The following is a 17130-nucleotide window of genomic DNA, read 5'->3' as shown; positions in this document are numbered from 1 at the left end:
TGTTCAAATCCCGCCAACCGGAGATGAGCTCTTCCTCCCCGATGGTTGCATCCGGAACTTTCATACTCAGTACGGAGTAGTTCGACGGGCTATCCGAGGTTATGGCGGTTGATCCACGATTCCTAGGTTTAGATAATCTGTCAGCAATATTTATATACATATACATATATCTTGCTTCAAATATGTTATTCAATAGTAGTTAAGTGACCCTATCGATAGATAGAACTGGAACGAAAGCTCCAATGCGCCCGGGTCTCCAAGGGAACATCACGTGGAGGACTACCTAGTAGTATACAGGTCCATGGTTGGATAGGAAACTCATACTATAGAACTAGCCTATCCTTCAAGGCGGCACCACGTGACTATGATCGGCTCGGGTCCACTGGCGCCGGCGCGCGTCCAGTCCAGTCAAGCTTGTCCCCGTTCCCCCGGGCGCAAAACAAAGCTTCAACTCATCTTGTTCAAGTGCGTGCCAGCGGTCCTTGCCTAGCTTTTCAGGTTACTCCTGCTCATTAGGTGAGAAGGTCCCCTTCATTCCCCCCCCCCCCCCCCCCCCCCCCGAATTTTCCTTCCCACCAGGGTTGAACATTCACTCTGAGATAATTATTCGACCGCGACTGGCAGCGGACTGGCACCAACACCAACACTAACACTAACACAGGATTGACAGTTCTTTCCCTTCGGCGCGTCTGGATCGCCGTGTCCTCCTCCCCGCCTCCTGTCTTTTGACTGGTTGGCTTCCATTGTCTCTCTTTCTCTTATCGAATCTGCCTTTTGTTTTGATTTCTTATTTCCGATTTCTCCTCACCCCCTCACCTCCCACCCTTTCATCACGCAGACTTCTCTGCCTATGACAACAATGCCAGTCAAGAAGCGCAAGTCTGAAAGCGTGCCTGCGGCCGAAGAAAACAATTCCCCTAAAAGAGTGCGTATGCCCGACGTGAATCGCGGAATTTCTTTTTCTCCTTCGTCTTTCCGGAGATCGACAGGTCCGACGTGAGGCGCGTCAAGCGAATGTTCATCATAAAAGGCAATTCGCGACCGCCGCTCACTGACGCTCCATTCCTTTTTCCCGCGCTGGATTTTCCCTTTCTCTTCGTAACACAAGACAACTTTCCGTTTGATGAAACAAGAAAAATAAAATAAAAAATCGCGAGCAAGGACACGATTCATTACGTCCATATTCAGATAACGGGAACTAATGTCATCATCTCCGCAGGCTGCTGTCCCTGATCCAGCTACTGGAGAGAAAAGGAAGAGAGGTCGTCCTCGCAAGTACCCTGAAGGAAGTGGCCCCAAGCCTTCGCCGGGTCCTAAAAGGGGCCGGGGCCGTCCCCGCAAGGATCCGTCTGCCAGTATGTAGTTCCCCTATCATCTATCCCTTCTTCCCATCCTCTCATCTCAGCTGCAATTAAGGTGCCTCGAGAAGAGAATCCGCTAACGTGCCTTAAGGTACTCCCTCGAAACCGAGTACTCCTAAGGAGGGCAAGCGGCCAGTCGGAAGGCCTAGGAAGTATCCTGCTCAGAATGGAGCAGACACCCCGACAGACAGATCCACGCAACCGAAATCGGAGTCAGCAGATGCCAAGGCTGAGGATGAGGCGGATGAAGATGATTCCGGCCGCTCGTATTGGTTGATGAAAGCTGAGCCCGAGTCGCGCTTAGAGAAAGGGGTTGATGTTAAGTTCTCCATCGATGACTTGGCCTCGCGTAGCAAGCCAGAACCCTGGGATGGTGCGTGATGTATCTATTTCTGTCGGCCAAGTTGATGCTAACCTTGTGCTAGGTGTGCGGAACCCTGCTGGTAAGGACGACCAGTAAGCTAGCGACATACGAGACCACAAGCTTACGATGACTAGCAAGGAATCACATCAGAGAGATGAAGAAGGGCGACTACGCTTTCTTTTACCACTCCAACTGCAAAGTGCCTGGAGTTGCGGGCTTTATGGAGATTGTACAAGAACATACACCAGACGGTCCGTCTCAATTCTGCAAATTCCCCAATCCCCGGCGCGATGACTAACGCAAAAGCACTCCAGAGTCTGCCTTTGACCCTGCACACCCATACTACGACGAGAAATCTTCCCGAGAGGACCCCAAATGGGACGTGGTCCATGTCGAGTTCCGACGCAAGTTCCAGAACTTCGTCTCACTAAACGACCTCAAAGCTCACGCGAAGGCGGGAGATCCACTCGAGAACCTTCAGGTTCTGAAACAATCCCGGCTCAGTGTTTCCCGCGTTACCAAGAAAGAATGGGACTTCATCCTAGGGTTAGCCAAGGAAAAGGAGTCATCGTCATCGGAGGGAGAGAGCGCAGAAGAAACCAGCGAGTAGAGGAAGATACGAAATTCTTTTTTCATTTTCATGTCATCTCATATTTCTTTTTCCCCATTTCCAAAGCGACTCTGGGCTGAGTCCTAAAGCTCGCCACAGGCGTTTTTGTTTCCTTGTGTACAATGAACCGGGTTCTTGTGTGTTTTGAGGTGTTCCAATAATGTGAATGGTATTTTGAATGACCACCTACTGATCACGGGACGAGACGGCATCGACTGCTTTTATCAGGTTTTACCTGGTACATACTTGCACTCGACATAGCGGTGCCCTGGTACCTTAACCGTAGACGATTTATAGACCAAGACGTTTTACGCGTTGGCAGGAAGATAGTAGGAAAAGGTCCACACCTGATCAGGGTCTTATGAATGGTGGGGATCGGCAGCCGGACGGCGGGAAGCTGGATGATGACCTGCAGGCTGCAGATGATTGGAGAGCGTTCCGAGCGGGTCAGCACTCGAGTCCGGAACGAAGGACCGTGAGGAGGGGAAGGCGGGGAAGGCCTTGGTCAGTTCGAAGTCTATCAGGGATATAGATGCATGGTGATGTGGTGAGGAGCGGATCCATGAGTCGGTGGCCGCGGACGGCGGACGAAGAGAAGAGTGGGGTGGCTGTTGGATCTCATTCCAGTTCATCATCCATGACGAGAAGATCCATTTTTCTGATTATGAATCGCATCGCAACCACGTTGGAAGACGGGATGTTGATTGGGGATCCAGAAAAGAGCAAATTATTCTAGAACGTAAGGCTTTCCTGGGAAGAGAAAGTGTATCCGATATCCACCGAGTAGTGGGCAAGTCACCTGCCATCTCATTGGATCTCCAGTTATCTCTGGCGGGGGAGCTCGAACAACAACTTTACCTGCATCTATGCTGCAAGAGAATCCCTGACGCTCGTTAGTATCCTGTATTATTATATAAGGTCGCCTTCCTCACTTCGCTGTCCTTCTCTTCTTTTCTCTTCTTCTTTCTTTTTCTCTGTATTAATGCCCCTCTGTCCCTCTCCACTCTTAACCCGCCTGTGCCTGCGTGGTCCTCCCCTCTTCAAGCTCCCTTTATCCTCCTCACTTCCTCGTCGACTCTTTTACAGCTCCCCAGCCATCATGTCGGACGTCACTGTACAATTGACGGCCCCCAATGGGCGTAAGTACGCTCAGCCCATTGGTCTGTTTATCAACAACGAGTTTGTTCCGTCCAAATCGGGCGAGAAGTTTGCCACGATCAACCCTGCGTAAGTGACTTAGTTCAGTCGAACCGGACGCCATGTCCCGTGATCCGAAGCAACTGAAACTGACAAGCTCATAGAGATGAGAAAGAGATTGCCTCTGTATATGCTGCGGGCGAGGAAGATATTGACATCGCCGTCAAGGCTGCCCGCAAGGCATTCAAGGATCCATCATGGAAGCTACTTCCACCAACGGACCGGGGCGCTTTGATGCTGAAGCTGGCAGATCTCATTGAACAGCACAGGGAGATTCTGGCTACCATTGAAACGTGGGATAATGGTCTGTGTCTTCATTCTACAGCTGAATAGTTGCGTTTGTCCCTTGACTGACCCTGGCTAGGCAAGCCTTACTCTGTCTCCTTGAGCTCGGACCTGGGTGAGGTCATCAACACTCTTCGGTATTATGCTGGCTGGGCCGACAAGGTTCATGGCCAAACCATTAGCACCACGCCGGACAAGCTTGCCTACACCCTTCGTCAGCCAATTGGTGTAGTGGGCCAGATCATCCCATGGAACTTTCCCCTTGCCATGGCTGCATGGAAACTTGGCCCTGCGCTGGCTTGCGGTAATACCATTGTCATGAAGCCAGCTGAGCAGACACCCCTCAGCATTCTCTACCTCGCCACGCTCATCAAGGAAGCCGGATTCCCCCCGGGTGTTATCAATATCGTCAACGGCCTCGGAAGAGTTGCCGGCAGCGCCCTGGTGACCCACCCTGATGTCGATAAGGTTGCCTTTACCGGCTCAACCTTGACTGGCCGAGAGGTCATGAAGTTGGCCGCCGGTACTTTGAAAAACATCACCCTTGAAACCGGCGGTAAATCTCCCTTGGTCGTCTTTGGCGACGCAGATATTGAGCAGGCTGCTAAATGGGCGCACATCGGCATCATGTACAATCAAGGACAGGTCTGCACAGCAACTTCTCGTATCTTGGTCCACGAATCAATCTATGACAAGTTTATCGAGCTTTTCAAGCAAGAAGTGGCCTCGGTCAGCAAAGTTGGTGATCCCTTCGCCGACGACACCTTCCAGGGCCCTCAGGTCACCAAGGCACAGTACGACCGAGTCCTTTCGTACATCGAGGCTGGCAAATCCGAAGGAGCAACTCTCGTCGCTGGCGGCGAGCCTTACAAGAACGTCGGCGACGGCAAGGGCTTCTTCATCGCGCCAACCATCTTCACGAACGTCAAGGACAACATGCGTATCTATCGCGAGGAGGTCTTCGGCCCGTTCGTCGTTATTTCCAGCTTTGCTGCTGAGGATGAGGCCGTGACCCGCGCCAACGACACGACCTACGGACTGGGAGCAGCCATCTTCACCAAAGATATTGAGCGGGCGCACCGCGTGGCCTCTGAGATCGAAGCGGGCATGGTCTGGATTAACAGCAGCAACGACAGCGACTTCCGCGTTCCCTTCGGTGGCATCAAGCAGAGCGGTATCGGCCGTGAGCTCGGCGAAGCCGGATTGGAAGCATACTCGCAGGTCAAGGCCATTCACGTCAACCTCGGATCCAAGCTGTAATGTAATGCATGGCAAGCTCATTGATGATGTGTAATGTTTGTATATAGGATAGTCAGATGCCAATTGGATCAAAAATTACTAAATAAGGAAGAAGTTTATCCAGCAAGCAACCATGCAGATAATCCACCAACGAGAGACAATATTGAGCAGAGTCGACACACCCTGCACATACTAGTAATAGTCCAAACCAAGGAACCAACCCAAAGCATATCGAAACAAACGTGGTATACTCACATTGGACTCCACCACAACCACCTACATCAAATCCAAATCCAAACCCCTACCCAACAAAACTCTCATCTCACCCACCATACAATAGGCACATCACAAACAAACTCCGACTTCAATCACACACAGACACACCCACATACACACATACATCCATACATACATATACACATATATACATACAAACCCCACCCATCCAAGCCACCCCGATTCGCTACACCTAAACCTACATACCTAGTACATGACCCCCAAGCAAGGAATGCACATCATGCCGAACCACCTAACAAGGCATTTATACATACAGCGCAACCTAATCTAGGTATCCCATCGCCTATCGTACATACGGTGCATCCCACTGACCCACAGTTGTAGGGGAAAGCGAACACAGCCACCTAGACGAGCATTACACGTACAGCTTCGCCTGTTCATTGTATCAGCTGACATAGTTCGCGGTGGTAGTAATTACTAATTTACTAGGGGGGATTGGTATGTGTGAGGATGGTAGTGGTTAGGCTTGACGATGGTTTGATGTTGGGGAGATATCTATGGGGTTATTTAAGGGATTACCTGAATCTTTGTAATCGTTTAATCTAAATACAATATACAATAATATCATCAACGTAGAAGGAGAAAGCTCGATATATTGATTACACCCAGAGAAAAAGCAAAGACAAAGACTACGAATCTACTACTAGTAATAGATAATCAGATCTGCACTAACATAAATATATAAATATAAATATATACACATGCATGATCACGCATAGATACATCATCTACCCTTGTTACACATCTCGAGATCTAATATACCCAATAAGATAAACGCAGGGATCTACATCTACAATGAGATCCATATACTAGTCGATTCCAAACTCTAGAATATGCTCGGTGAGTGATGAGATAGCGACATTGTGTCCAATGAGGGGACATTGGTTGGGTTTGACCGGGCTGAGATGGTAACACTAACACTAACGCATCTTTTTTCTTTCGCGTAGGGATAGGGATAAGGAGGTGGTACGGTGAAGGAAATAAAGAAATGAGGGCTTGATGCTGGACAGAGTTTGGAATGTACTGTGCTTACTCTTACGTTTATGTACGTGGCCACGTGAGATGTGTTGGTACCCGATGTCGATTTTGGGATCTACAGTTTGGTTTACTTGGAAGTGAGGGTTAGGATATGGAGGTTTTTTATTTTTATTTTTATTTTTTTGAGGGTTGAAGGTAGATATGGTAGGGAGGGGTGTAACTTGATTAGTGTTCTATTAGGGATATGGTGATATATCTATGTATACACTTGTATAGAGAAGTGTTTTCATGAAGAGTTGGGAGGTACATGCGGGGTGCCCAAGTATAGATCTCACAACCCGGTCGAATGCAATGCAGGGTCAGCAACGTAACTTGATTAGTTTGCTACCCATCTCCTGCAAACAACATAGCATACATCACTCGGTACCCACTACAACCAGCCTACTTCTTAACTACCGTGGTATACATGGAAACGGAAGTCAAAACGAGACACACAGGACGACAACTCAACATCTACACGTCGGGATCCCAATCAGGGACACCTACCTCGCTCCAAACAACGAATGCATACAACACCTAAGCTAAATGCACGACAACAATCACTACCACCTCACATTCACACCTTTTGTTCCCAGGGACAGGGACAGGTCAGTCAGGTAGTACTCTCCCTCGGTACCTAATAAAGACCTAAACCGAAGGGAGGTAGTCGAATGAGAAATTACTGGAGCACCAGCCAATCCACAGCCACATGGAAGAAAGGATCCATTCAGATGGGGAAGGCAGAAGAGAAAAAGAGAGGAAAATCGCGGCAATCGAAAAATACCCCTCCAATGACAAAAAGCCAAGCGTTGGATTTTCGATGCTGCGGTGTGGTTGGCCCGTTGGTTGGGTTTCTTGAAGTGTCTGTCGTGGCAGCTCTGGAGTGGGATCCTATCTTTTTAGCTGCAGCATGCAGCAATCCTTATTTGGATTTGCTTTTAGTTGGGCTGCGTGGTAGGGATTTTGGCTTCTTTATTTGCTGTGGAGGTCTATCTTGCCTGCACCCGAGGACTGACTTCACGGCGGTGATTCGATCGTGGAAGGGAGGGGTTGTGGGATCTCATTCTTATCTGGCGACGGATTTCATGCAGTAGGGGAGAACAAATAATGACAAAAGGCAAATAAATGAAAAATAAATAAATAACAATAATAATAATAATAATAAATAAAAATTAAGGGCCTGAGAGTGGGTTTCAATTGATCGAATTCCGGTCATGACGCCTGGTATTCGGTACGTCTGGTACGGGTACTGATACCGTCTGAAACGGTACGGTACAAGATCACCTATCATGCATCCATCATGTAAGTTACGGATTGTGTCATGCATTGCATGAAGAATTGATCATGTGAGGCTGCTTACCTAAATCCATTCCCATCTGCATTGGATCTCTGCGAAGGCTTATCATAGAACGTATCATGGATGTACATCAGTCGATACCTTTTCGATTATCGCTACCGATGCACCGGGTTTGGATCCATTCTCAACGGTTGGACAGTGGAATTCCAATCCTTGAGGCAGGACGGAGAAGAATGGATACGCTGCTGCGTCCTACGTGAGCTTACACCGCATTTTCCACAGCTGCTCAACCCGGTAACTGGACCCGTGTATTCGTTGGGTGGATCACATTAAATATCAAGCGGCTGGTTTGCATCTGCAGGTGCACTTAACGGCCCAGCAATGCATCCAAGTTTGAGCTGGCCGAATCCGCTTGTTGGAATTTGCTACCTCGGAAGAAATTAAGGGGGAAGGGGAGGAGGGAAAATAGAATTATACCTTCGATCTATCAATATGACAAATACGACCGTTGGCAAGCTTCCTGTACGGCAGACCGACAGTCACAGCTGAAAGCGACTCTGTCCAAAGTAGACTTTTGATGCACCGTAGATCTCACTGAAGCTGGCGTTTGTTTGGTGGATGGAGTAGCTTTAGCACTATTTTGGCGATCACCCCAGAGACATTTCGGCCGGTTCTCGACCACGTTACGGAGTATATGCGACACTTAACGTCTTGAGCATTGCCAGACCGCCCTCATTAAACGAACGGCATTAAGACAGAGTCTCTCAGGATTGCGGCCTTCGCTAGAACTTCTAGCATTAGTAGCACAGACAGCCTATCCGCTGCCGAATTGGATAGTCTTGCCGCGCTGCTAGACCTCAATCGAAGGAATTGGAAGAAGTCTAGTGGGCCGCTTCATTCTTCGGATCTGGACGGACGGAATGGAAGCACCCCCAGACTTCTGAGCATGTCTGACCGCAGGCCAGCAATGCAGGAAGAGGGCTTTGTGGTGGCAGAGGCCTTAGAAGATGCACAAAGAACTGGTGATCAATGCAGAAAGCAATGTAAACTTGTCATTTAACGGCTGTACTCCAGAATCCCCAGCTGGTAAGGCAAGCTGCGCCAAAAGTCCGGGACCTTGGGACCCTGTCCGTTGTGCCGTGTCTGCAACCAGGGAACCACCAGGGACGAAAGTGGAGCCTTCCAGTAGCAAGGCGACCTCAATTCTGTCACGCAGCTTGCTTAAGGCTTGGGATAGACATACCGGCAGCTAATTCATTTCCAGACTGTCCAGCTCCAAGGAGGAAAGGCCGGATGAGTTCCTATTTGCTGATATGACCCCGTTTCCTGATTTCTCCACCCGAGGTCCTAGTCTGGAACAAATGAGGCGTAACACGGGAAGTTTGCCGCACCGCGGCCACGGTCCTTTAAAACGCCCAAGACGCGCGCACGGTGGAAATCCCAGGCGGCAGTTTTTGATTAATCGAGCGCATCGAGCAGCAGACTGAGTGATTTCCTCTTGTATTACTCCCCTTCCAAGTTCTATGACCACGTTTGTTGTCTCGCATTGCTTATTCACATGACGTGTGGTAGCCCCATTTTGTGGATACGTGTCCTGGTGCAGATTTCTCAATAATCATGTCCACCAGAAGTCCAATAGTTTGAGAAGCAATTGGTCCGGGGAATTATCCTGCTGAACCGTTAAGGATCTTGGGGCGTACTTTTTTACCCCTATAATTCAAAATTCTAATTTTTCTTTTAATACCTTGGCTATCCACACGTCCCTCTCCTCTTTGGACCACTGCGTCAGTGATACCTTACCATATACTGAAAAGAGCCACCAACTCCTGAAGGAGCAATTTCTGGGACTAGTTCGTCAAAAGGTACTTTCGCTTGAGAGTAAACAAACCTCGTCATCGGACACTATGCCGAGGAAAGCGGTGTATGAAATCCAGCGTCATGGACCCGTAGTAGTACCATTGGCACCAATACTAGGCTCGCCGGGGGCGACCCGCTGATAGGATGATTTATGCGTATCAGAAACGGAGCTGACCTTAGTGAGAGTAAGAATTCCCATCGATCAGTCATGTGGGGTGAATGTCTTGGCGCCCACGGCCACGACACTGGATAAGTTAGTCCCTCAAAGAATCTGGTCAGACTATTGAATCGACCCTCATCCCCTTTTGGCCTTCTCACCGGTCACAACGCACAGCCCGGACAGCCCACGTTCCCACGAGGTTATTGATAGTAGCCATCTATCTTTGGTTACTGTCGGCTCGTTTTCTTGCCCCGGGTCCAGATTCAGCGCCTTCAGTGTGGTACCGTTCAGTTACCGAAATCAAAAGCACGGCCTCCTGGGCTAATTAGTTTTCTTAATCGGATTATCATCATGTCAGCGTTCCAGAAATGGACGGTCACTGAGGTAGGAATTTAAACACCTTGCGCGGTATTGCCACGGGTGGAGAGGCGTAAATATTGGATTCATTCTCACTTTTCAACCATTAGCCGTACATCGATATCGCAGGGACCTTGTTGGAGGGACCGTTCTATGATGAGCCCAGAAATGAGTTCCGCTTTGTTGATATCTGGGAGCAGAAGTTCTATGTGGTGGACTTAGCCAAAGGCCCAGACTCATTGAAGACTATTGATACGTCTGCTTCCATCGGGTGCGTGGACAGACACCCCTGCAGCTGTAGCTTTTTCGGCAACCTTGAACTGATCAGCAGAAACGGGAATTTAGGGTAACTGCCAACATCAAAGATTCTGGCGATGCCTACAACGGCCAGATAATTGTAGCCGCAAAACATGGATATGCTCTTCTCGACCGCGCCACGGGTCAGCTCTCGTATATCTCCAAGGTTTGGGATGACCAGAAGGACCCAGAGAGAGCCCGCATGTGAGTGAAATCCAAGTTTGCTCAGCTACTGCTCGTAAGATCTGACTAAGCGGTTTCACCCAAAACAGAATGCGTTTCAACGACGGGGCAGTCGACAGCCATGGGCGATTCTGGGCGGGTTCAATGAATGACCCCAAAGTGCAGTCCCCGGTCAACGAGGCCGTTCTTTTCAGACTGGACCCCGACATGAAAGTGCGCCGTATGGTCGAAGGTCTGACTATTCCTAATGGGATTGGTTGGAACCATGCAGACGATACAATGTACCTGACCGACTCACCCACTGGCAAAATTTACGCGTATGACTTCGATGCCCAAACCGGAGAGATTAGCAACCGTAGAGTCCACTTTGACCTGGGAGAACCAAAGGAACCTGATGGTTTTGCCATTGATGCAGAAGGCTGTATCTGGAGCGCCATTTACGGGGGTGGTAAAGTCATCCGTATCTCACCGGAAGGGAAAGTCATTGGAGAAGTGTCGCTTCCCACGAGAAACATCACCTGTCCGATCTTTGTGGGGACTGAGCTACTCATCACCACTGCCAAGGATGACACCGATGATGAGCAGTTCCCGAACTCAATTCGGTATGGAGGGCGAGTCTATAGAGTTGACGTGGGAATCAGGGGCAAGCCCAAGAATGAGTTTCGGTTCCAAAACTGATGTATGTATAATCCTAGTTGGAGAACGAAGCAATGGCCACACAGCCCTGGAGAAGATCAATCAGATACCAATTGGGAGTCATCCCGTGGGACCATCGCGCCGTTCATTAGGAAGTACCCTGTCTACCTATAGATAGCAACTCAGATGTGTTTGCCGAGGTGAAACACCTCCGTGTTTTCGGGAAGGGAAATTTGAATAGATTTTTCTCACAACTGAAACTCGGATTGTTTCCCGGAGGACCGAAAGATATGCAAATCCCAACAGCCACAGAAGGTCATCGAGTCCTTGTGCGACCAGTACGTTTGTCCCTCGAACTATTGGACAATTCGTTGGTCGAGCGGTTTCTGGACTCTTGGCGTCGATGCACATGGAGTATTCGCCGAAGTAATCCCTTGCAGTAGTCCATTTGTTCAAGTTCAAAGCCAGTATGAAGATGTTTGTGTTAGGTGTAAGAATGATGACGACCGATGGCTGCAGATTGGGCTTACTTTAGGTGCGGGAGTGACCGCAGCCTTGAGACGGCATCCAATAAGGTGGAAGGCCATGCACGTACTTTTAAATATGGGAAAATCAAGCTGAAGAAATCTTCGTATCTGTATCATGTAAGAAGGGATCTATTTTGTAACCATAGAACATCCGAAACTACATCTGTCTGGAGCTTCTATATCCATTTTTATTTATTTTTATTTTTAGTTTTCCCCCTCGTATGATAAAGCGTAGTATCGGTGGGGATTGGGTGGAAGGTCATACAAAAGACAGTGTGCTACTAGTATTTCATGGGCTGACGAGATATAAACGATCCATAACTTTGAATCTGAGGGCTATAGAAGATTATTTTATTAAAGAAATCGCCCCATATGCGATTATATAACCAGGAAGCCAAAGTCTAAGCGGGCTCGGGACAGTTCATCTGGTATGTTATACATACAGTATGCCGGGTACGAGGGAACAAGTAGTTTCGTAATCCATACGGAGAGTAGCCGAGTGAAATGCATCAAAATCTCAGTTCTAGATTTGATCATCCCAGCAGACCCCCTGTCCTCCATAATAGCATTGTTCTGTGTGAGTAAGTAAACAGATGCAGCATGCATACAGTATCTAAGAGATCGGATGCAGTGTGATTGTTCCGCGCAAAGCTCGGAAGTCTTCCTTCGTTCCTCCGGTTCCAAGGTTGGCGGACGGCAAGCGTGACCTATGACAGTGCATGCATATCCCGTACATGCTGTGGGATTTAGGTCAAAGTTTGACCTGGATATCTAGGAATCCTATTGAAGGGTTCCTCGGAACAGCACACCATTGGTGGGTCTCCGGGATGCAGGAGGATGCTGACACTCGTGGAAGGCTTGAGGCATTAGTGTTATCTACAGATGCCTTGTTTTGCTATCTTCTTATATTGCCTCTTTTCTTGTGGGGGTTATTGAATTAGAAAGGGCGTGTATATCTGCTTACCACGTATCGAATCTACAACCAAGTGGATAAGGGTTAAGCTTGGTAACGTCAGATATACTGGCTGGGCTGTAGTTTATAGTATGTACGGCACACACGGTCTTTTTCAGTAAATAATTGTGGAGCCCATAGTGTTTTCTTTTCTTTTCTCTTGTTCTTTTGTTTTTCTCTCTCTCAAGATAGAAATTTTAGGGGAGAGTACGTAGTACCGTTCACCTAATTGCCACGAGACTAATTGGACCTATCAATTATCGGTGGGATTAAGTGGCGCATACAGCGGCACCGAAGACGTGCACTTGGGACTCAGGGGCGCAAGACAGAGTAGAAAAGAAAAAAAAAAAAGGAAGAGGAAAAAGAAAACAAATCGATGACTAAAATCTCTATATGCAACGATGCGATCAAGCGCCAATAGTTAAGATATAACACAGAGTCAATGCAACCGGATTGGTGAGAAGAGTGGAATAATTAGCTGATCTTCGCATGCTGCCGTCCGATAGGACTTCGAGAAAGATGAAAGAACTCATCCCTTATCCTTCTGTGTCGTAAAAAAAAAGTGATATGAATTCGGAGGGATTACAGTTTAAGCGGATAAGGCCGCGAACCGCGTTCTTGGAAAGCCGCCTGAGCGACAAGGCGCCGATACATCCTGTGGAACTAAAGCTAATTCATGCAATCTGCGTCTACGTTCACATACTCAGTGCTCACACCACCTTCGTCTCCATAACCGCCCCCCATTCCTCGTTCTCCTACCCTTATTGTTTCGTTTCCCGTTTCCGACAGACCAAGGTTCGGTAGTCTGTAACTGGACCAAGCAACTTCCAGAAAAACCACGGTACCAGGCGGAAACTAATTCCGGGGCTCAGGTCGCTTTCGTAGATGGCGGATGCGAACTAGATGACCGAAGTATCGACTCCACTTCCCGCAATAGTGATAAAAAAACACAAAAACAAAAAGATAAATAGTGGTACGGGTGATATAACTAGCTTTCTCCTAAGTATCTGCCACGCGGTGTATCTTCTACTATCTACGCTAACTAATATAGCAGTCTCCCTACCGAAGAAAGGATACGATAGTGGGTGTATGGCACGACAGACCATGTGGCCTGGGAAAAGCATGACGACCCGCAACAATCCCATCAAATCCTGCGCTACCTGTCATTCCAGACCACGCATATCCTCGCTCTGGCCCACACGATCTAGCATCACCCGTTGTTGACTATTAAGTATGTCTACTGACACTAATAAACCGAGTTCCCCTTTAGGCTGCTCGGGAACCCGCTATTTGTGACGTTAATCATTCCCTAAGTCGTCCATAAGAATACCGCCTTTCTCCGTGGGGTTTCGACCTCCAATGAAGGCCGCAGTTTGTAACACTAACGCTTTGCGTCCACGCGAAGCTAAAATGTATGATGCCGGTCGTGTAGGTGGGCAGCCACTGAGACTAGGTATGCTACTAACTGAAGGAAGCAATATTCCGTAACCTCAGAGTCCAACCAGAGGCGCTCAAAATTACGATTTCTGAATTTTGGCCAATGGTGCGTCTCCATCATACAGATCACCACAGTATTTCCCAAACTCACTGCAGGTAATTTGTTGGTCTACTGCAGAAGATGGAGCTCACTGATCCTTACCGACATTGTTCGCTTCAGAGGTCTATTTACTGGTCAGTTTTCTTTTATTCTTATTCTTATTTATGGACTATTTCTATTTCTTCTATCACCTGCCTTTTTTCTTAATCAGTTGCCTATTGTATGCTGTATGCTGTATGCTTTTTCCGTAGCTGCATAGAATCATTTTTTTTTTTTTTTCAATCCATCGGTCTGTCACTTGCTCTGGAAGTTACAGGAGAACCAAACCCTCTCTGCTTTTCCTTCCTTCTTTTTCTTTCTTTTCTTTTTTCGGAAAGGAAGCGGTAACAACAGCTGATGGGGTTAAATCAGTAGTTGAAAAAGACCGCCACTAGCCACAAGCGGTGAGAGGCAGCACGGTTGGGTTGCTCCCTGCGACAAAGCGATCTCAATGCTTTCTTTGGGTCAATCTGTGTTTTACATGTAGTGTTGCTGTATGAGACATGCAGCATCAGCTTGTTCACTTGACAAGACGCATGTCGCCCCCAAGTTTCCTGGCAGAGTCCTTCATGCGGTATGACTAGGAGCTTAGTTGCTGCTCATTATGCATAGTTTCGGGCTGTGTCGTATAGCCTGCAGATCGCTACGTTTGCAGGTCGAGATCGATTCATTCCCTTCAGTGTCCAACGCAAAGGGTTTGCCCTCCCCTGGGTAAGAAAACTTGGTATGGACGACAGTCCGTACTAACCATCTTTAATCGGGGGACCGGTATGTTGGAACGTGCACCTGTTCTGGATTCCTCGAGCCTTTATTACCGAAAACGAGGAGGATTTGGACGAGGTATCACCTTGCAAACCTTGTTCAACTGTCTACATTGTGATTGATGCCCAATGACGTAGCCGAGACAACATATATCAGGTTCCGCTTCAACACGATTTTCAGTGCACAATCAAGACGGAATGGATAAGCAGGATTACCCCGTGGACCACTCAGGAGAGGCGAAGTCAACGATACTCACCCCCTGTTGATGATTCATCTGATTCGAGGGGCCAGTGTACCACCGGGACCAATACTTTCTGTGCTGCAGATGAACAACTCGAAACAAAAGCCCTGCTAAGTGCCCGGCGGTATAGGTGCCTCGTCTCCAGGGAATTGATCCAGCTATGACTTGCGAGAGGGCAACTGTCAGGACCAAAAGATGAGGGAGGGTGGGGGCAAACAATAAGGAGAAGGGCAACGGCGATCAGCAGAGGTTTTAGAAAGTCAATTAGTGCACCCTTAGACTGTCAATCACGACTCGCCAAACTTTGGGGCCAAAGTGAAGCACCCTACCCTGCATGCACAACATTGTGATTCGAATTAGTTGTTGATCCAAAATGGGACACCATCGTCTCCGCCCCATTTTTTCGGCTCCAGCCTTTGTTTGGGTGCTATACTCGCAATGACTTGCCTCACAGTGTCAAAACTTAATCGTTTTGGGTGGACGGATAGAAGCACAGGCCAGATGAGACTACCCAGAGCCATGGACGGCCAGCCAGTCACTACTAGCGGCAGCCGGAGGTGAAGCTACCGGTATTCTTTGTATTATAAAATCATCTTGATCATCGGTTGAACTAACAACACGAGTCAGTCACACGTCAGACATTCCTCTTAACAGGATTGGGCCATTAGTGCTACCTGATATAACCGGTCCCGAGGCAAAGTAGAAGCACCGAGGAAATTTAGATTTTTGAGAGAGGTTGTTCTTTCTCCCAAGAACAAATGCTAAATGCAAGCGGTAACTGCCGGAGCCGTATGGATTTCGGGGAATCTTTGGAGAAAGTGACAGAGCAGTGAGACATTAGCTCTGTGGCAGAGCGTTCCAAGACACTGGTAAGACTATCCTTTTAGGACAAGACGAAGCTGAAAACCCATTCCCGTGGCCTCTTTTTTTTAAGGTTCAAATAGGTGCTGAATGTTGAACTAACTACTGGGTTAATGTTTGTAAGAGAGCTTTTAGTCTGTCATTTGATTTCTTTTTCCTACTCTTCGTCCGCTCTACTTTTGTATATCTATATATATAGGCCTCCTCTATTATAAAAAAAAATGAAATAAAATAGATATAAGAAAAAGAAAAGAAAAAGAAAAAGGAATTCCCATACCCATAGTGGCGGTAAGCAGCAACCCGTGCGTACGTATGTATACTCCGTAGACAGTATCTAATACATGGGACACTACTAGGAAAGGTCGCTATGGATACCTTCCGGTCCCTCAGAGATACCCATTTGGTTAGTATGATACCAGGTAATTTCAGGCCTCCACCGATCCTGTCCACGACCATGGTGACGGCGCCTCTAATTCACTTGCATCTTCCCCAGCCTCAAGAGCCACTCTTTAGTGCATCTTCTGGTGGGTACAATTTTTAGGCGAGCTCTTCTTATTGTCAAGGCATCGCCTCAAGGTCCCTCCTATACCCAGAACTAGGTCTGCAGGTAGGGCTTTCGGCCTGTACTGTACGCCCTGTACGTGCAGCGACGAGTCTTTCACAATGAACTCAAATGCCTACTTTCTAATGGAATCTGCCATTTTCATATTAATAAGGTTGAGATCCACTTCAGGTGTAACTCTCCTGGATTATCAGTCGATTGCCCAGGAATTTAGAAAAGAAATTAATTAGTTGTGACTAAGGATACATACAATCAATCCCATTTTCAAAAGAATCACCCACTAACGCATTCTGGAATTCCGTTGAGGACCGCAACTAAATGTTTCCCGATTCCCCGGGCTCCATCATAGCGTTCCCCTCTAGTGGTAGTAGTAGTGGTATCCGTACTTTTGGTCCGTGATTGCTTCCGTACGTACGGTACCTTGAGTGGTTTCGATTCGTACAGTACCGCGTGTGTAATGACGAAGGTGATTGTCTGTAATCCTACCCGGCT

At 47.9% G+C, this 17130-nt stretch overlaps 3 protein-coding genes across 3 annotated transcripts; all 3 read left to right on the top strand.

Moving 5' to 3' along the window:
• Positions 1-456: 456 nt before the first annotated feature.
• On the top strand, positions 457-3032 carry F9C07_4842 (PUA-like domain-containing protein). Its single transcript, XM_041290785.2, has 7 exons — positions 457-516; positions 662-925; positions 1220-1355; positions 1453-1734; positions 1787-1804; positions 1860-1976; positions 2040-3032. The coding sequence occupies exons 2-7, from the start codon at positions 851-853 to the stop codon at positions 2333-2335; spliced, it is 924 nt and encodes a 307-aa protein (XP_041144463.2). The 5' UTR covers positions 457-516; positions 662-850; the 3' UTR covers positions 2336-3032.
• A 60-nt stretch (positions 3033-3092) lies between these two features.
• F9C07_1394405 (aldehyde dehydrogenase) lies at positions 3093-6470 on the top strand. The gene is made up of 3 exons (XM_041290784.2): positions 3093-3562; positions 3637-3836; positions 3897-6470. Exons 1-3 carry the CDS (start codon positions 3318-3320, stop codon positions 5075-5077), a joined length of 1626 nt encoding a protein of 541 aa, XP_041144462.1. The 5' UTR covers positions 3093-3317; the 3' UTR covers positions 5078-6470.
• Positions 6471-10035: 3565 nt separating this feature from the next.
• On the top strand, positions 10036-11199 carry F9C07_4840 (regucalcin like protein; the record flags this gene model as incomplete). The annotated part of the gene is made up of 4 exons (XM_041290774.1): positions 10036-10068; positions 10152-10312; positions 10387-10542; positions 10611-11199. 4 exons carry the CDS (start codon positions 10036-10038, stop codon positions 11197-11199), a joined length of 939 nt encoding a protein of 312 aa, XP_041144461.1.
• Between the last annotated feature and the right edge of the window lie 5931 nt (positions 11200-17130).

The sequence above is a fragment of the Aspergillus flavus genome, chromosome 3, assembly GCF_009017415.1.
Source record: "Aspergillus flavus chromosome 3, complete sequence".
Classification (NCBI taxonomy): Eukaryota; Fungi; Ascomycota; class Eurotiomycetes; order Eurotiales; family Aspergillaceae; genus Aspergillus; species Aspergillus flavus.
Note: the sequence above shows the minus strand (reverse complement) of the source record. Positions and strands in the feature narration are given on the sequence as shown.

Coding starts and splice junctions, on each gene's coding strand:
- F9C07_4842 (XM_041290785.2), top strand. CDS start 851: ATGACAACAATGCCAGTCAAGAAGCGCAAGTCTGAAAGCGTGCCTGCG. Junction 926..1,219: donor AAAACAATTCCCCTAAAAGA/GTGCGTATGCCC, acceptor TCATCTCCGCAG/GCTGCTGTCCCTGATCCAGC. Junction 1,977..2,039: donor ACAAGAACATACACCAGACG/GTCCGTCTCAAT, acceptor AAAGCACTCCAG/AGTCTGCCTTTGACCCTGCA.
- F9C07_1394405 (XM_041290784.2), top strand. CDS start 3,318: ATGCCCCTCTGTCCCTCTCCACTCTTAACCCGCCTGTGCCTGCGTGGT. Junction 3,563..3,636: donor TTTGCCACGATCAACCCTGC/GTAAGTGACTTA, acceptor ACAAGCTCATAG/AGATGAGAAAGAGATTGCCT. Junction 3,837..3,896: donor CATTGAAACGTGGGATAATG/GTCTGTGTCTTC, acceptor GACCCTGGCTAG/GCAAGCCTTACTCTGTCTCC.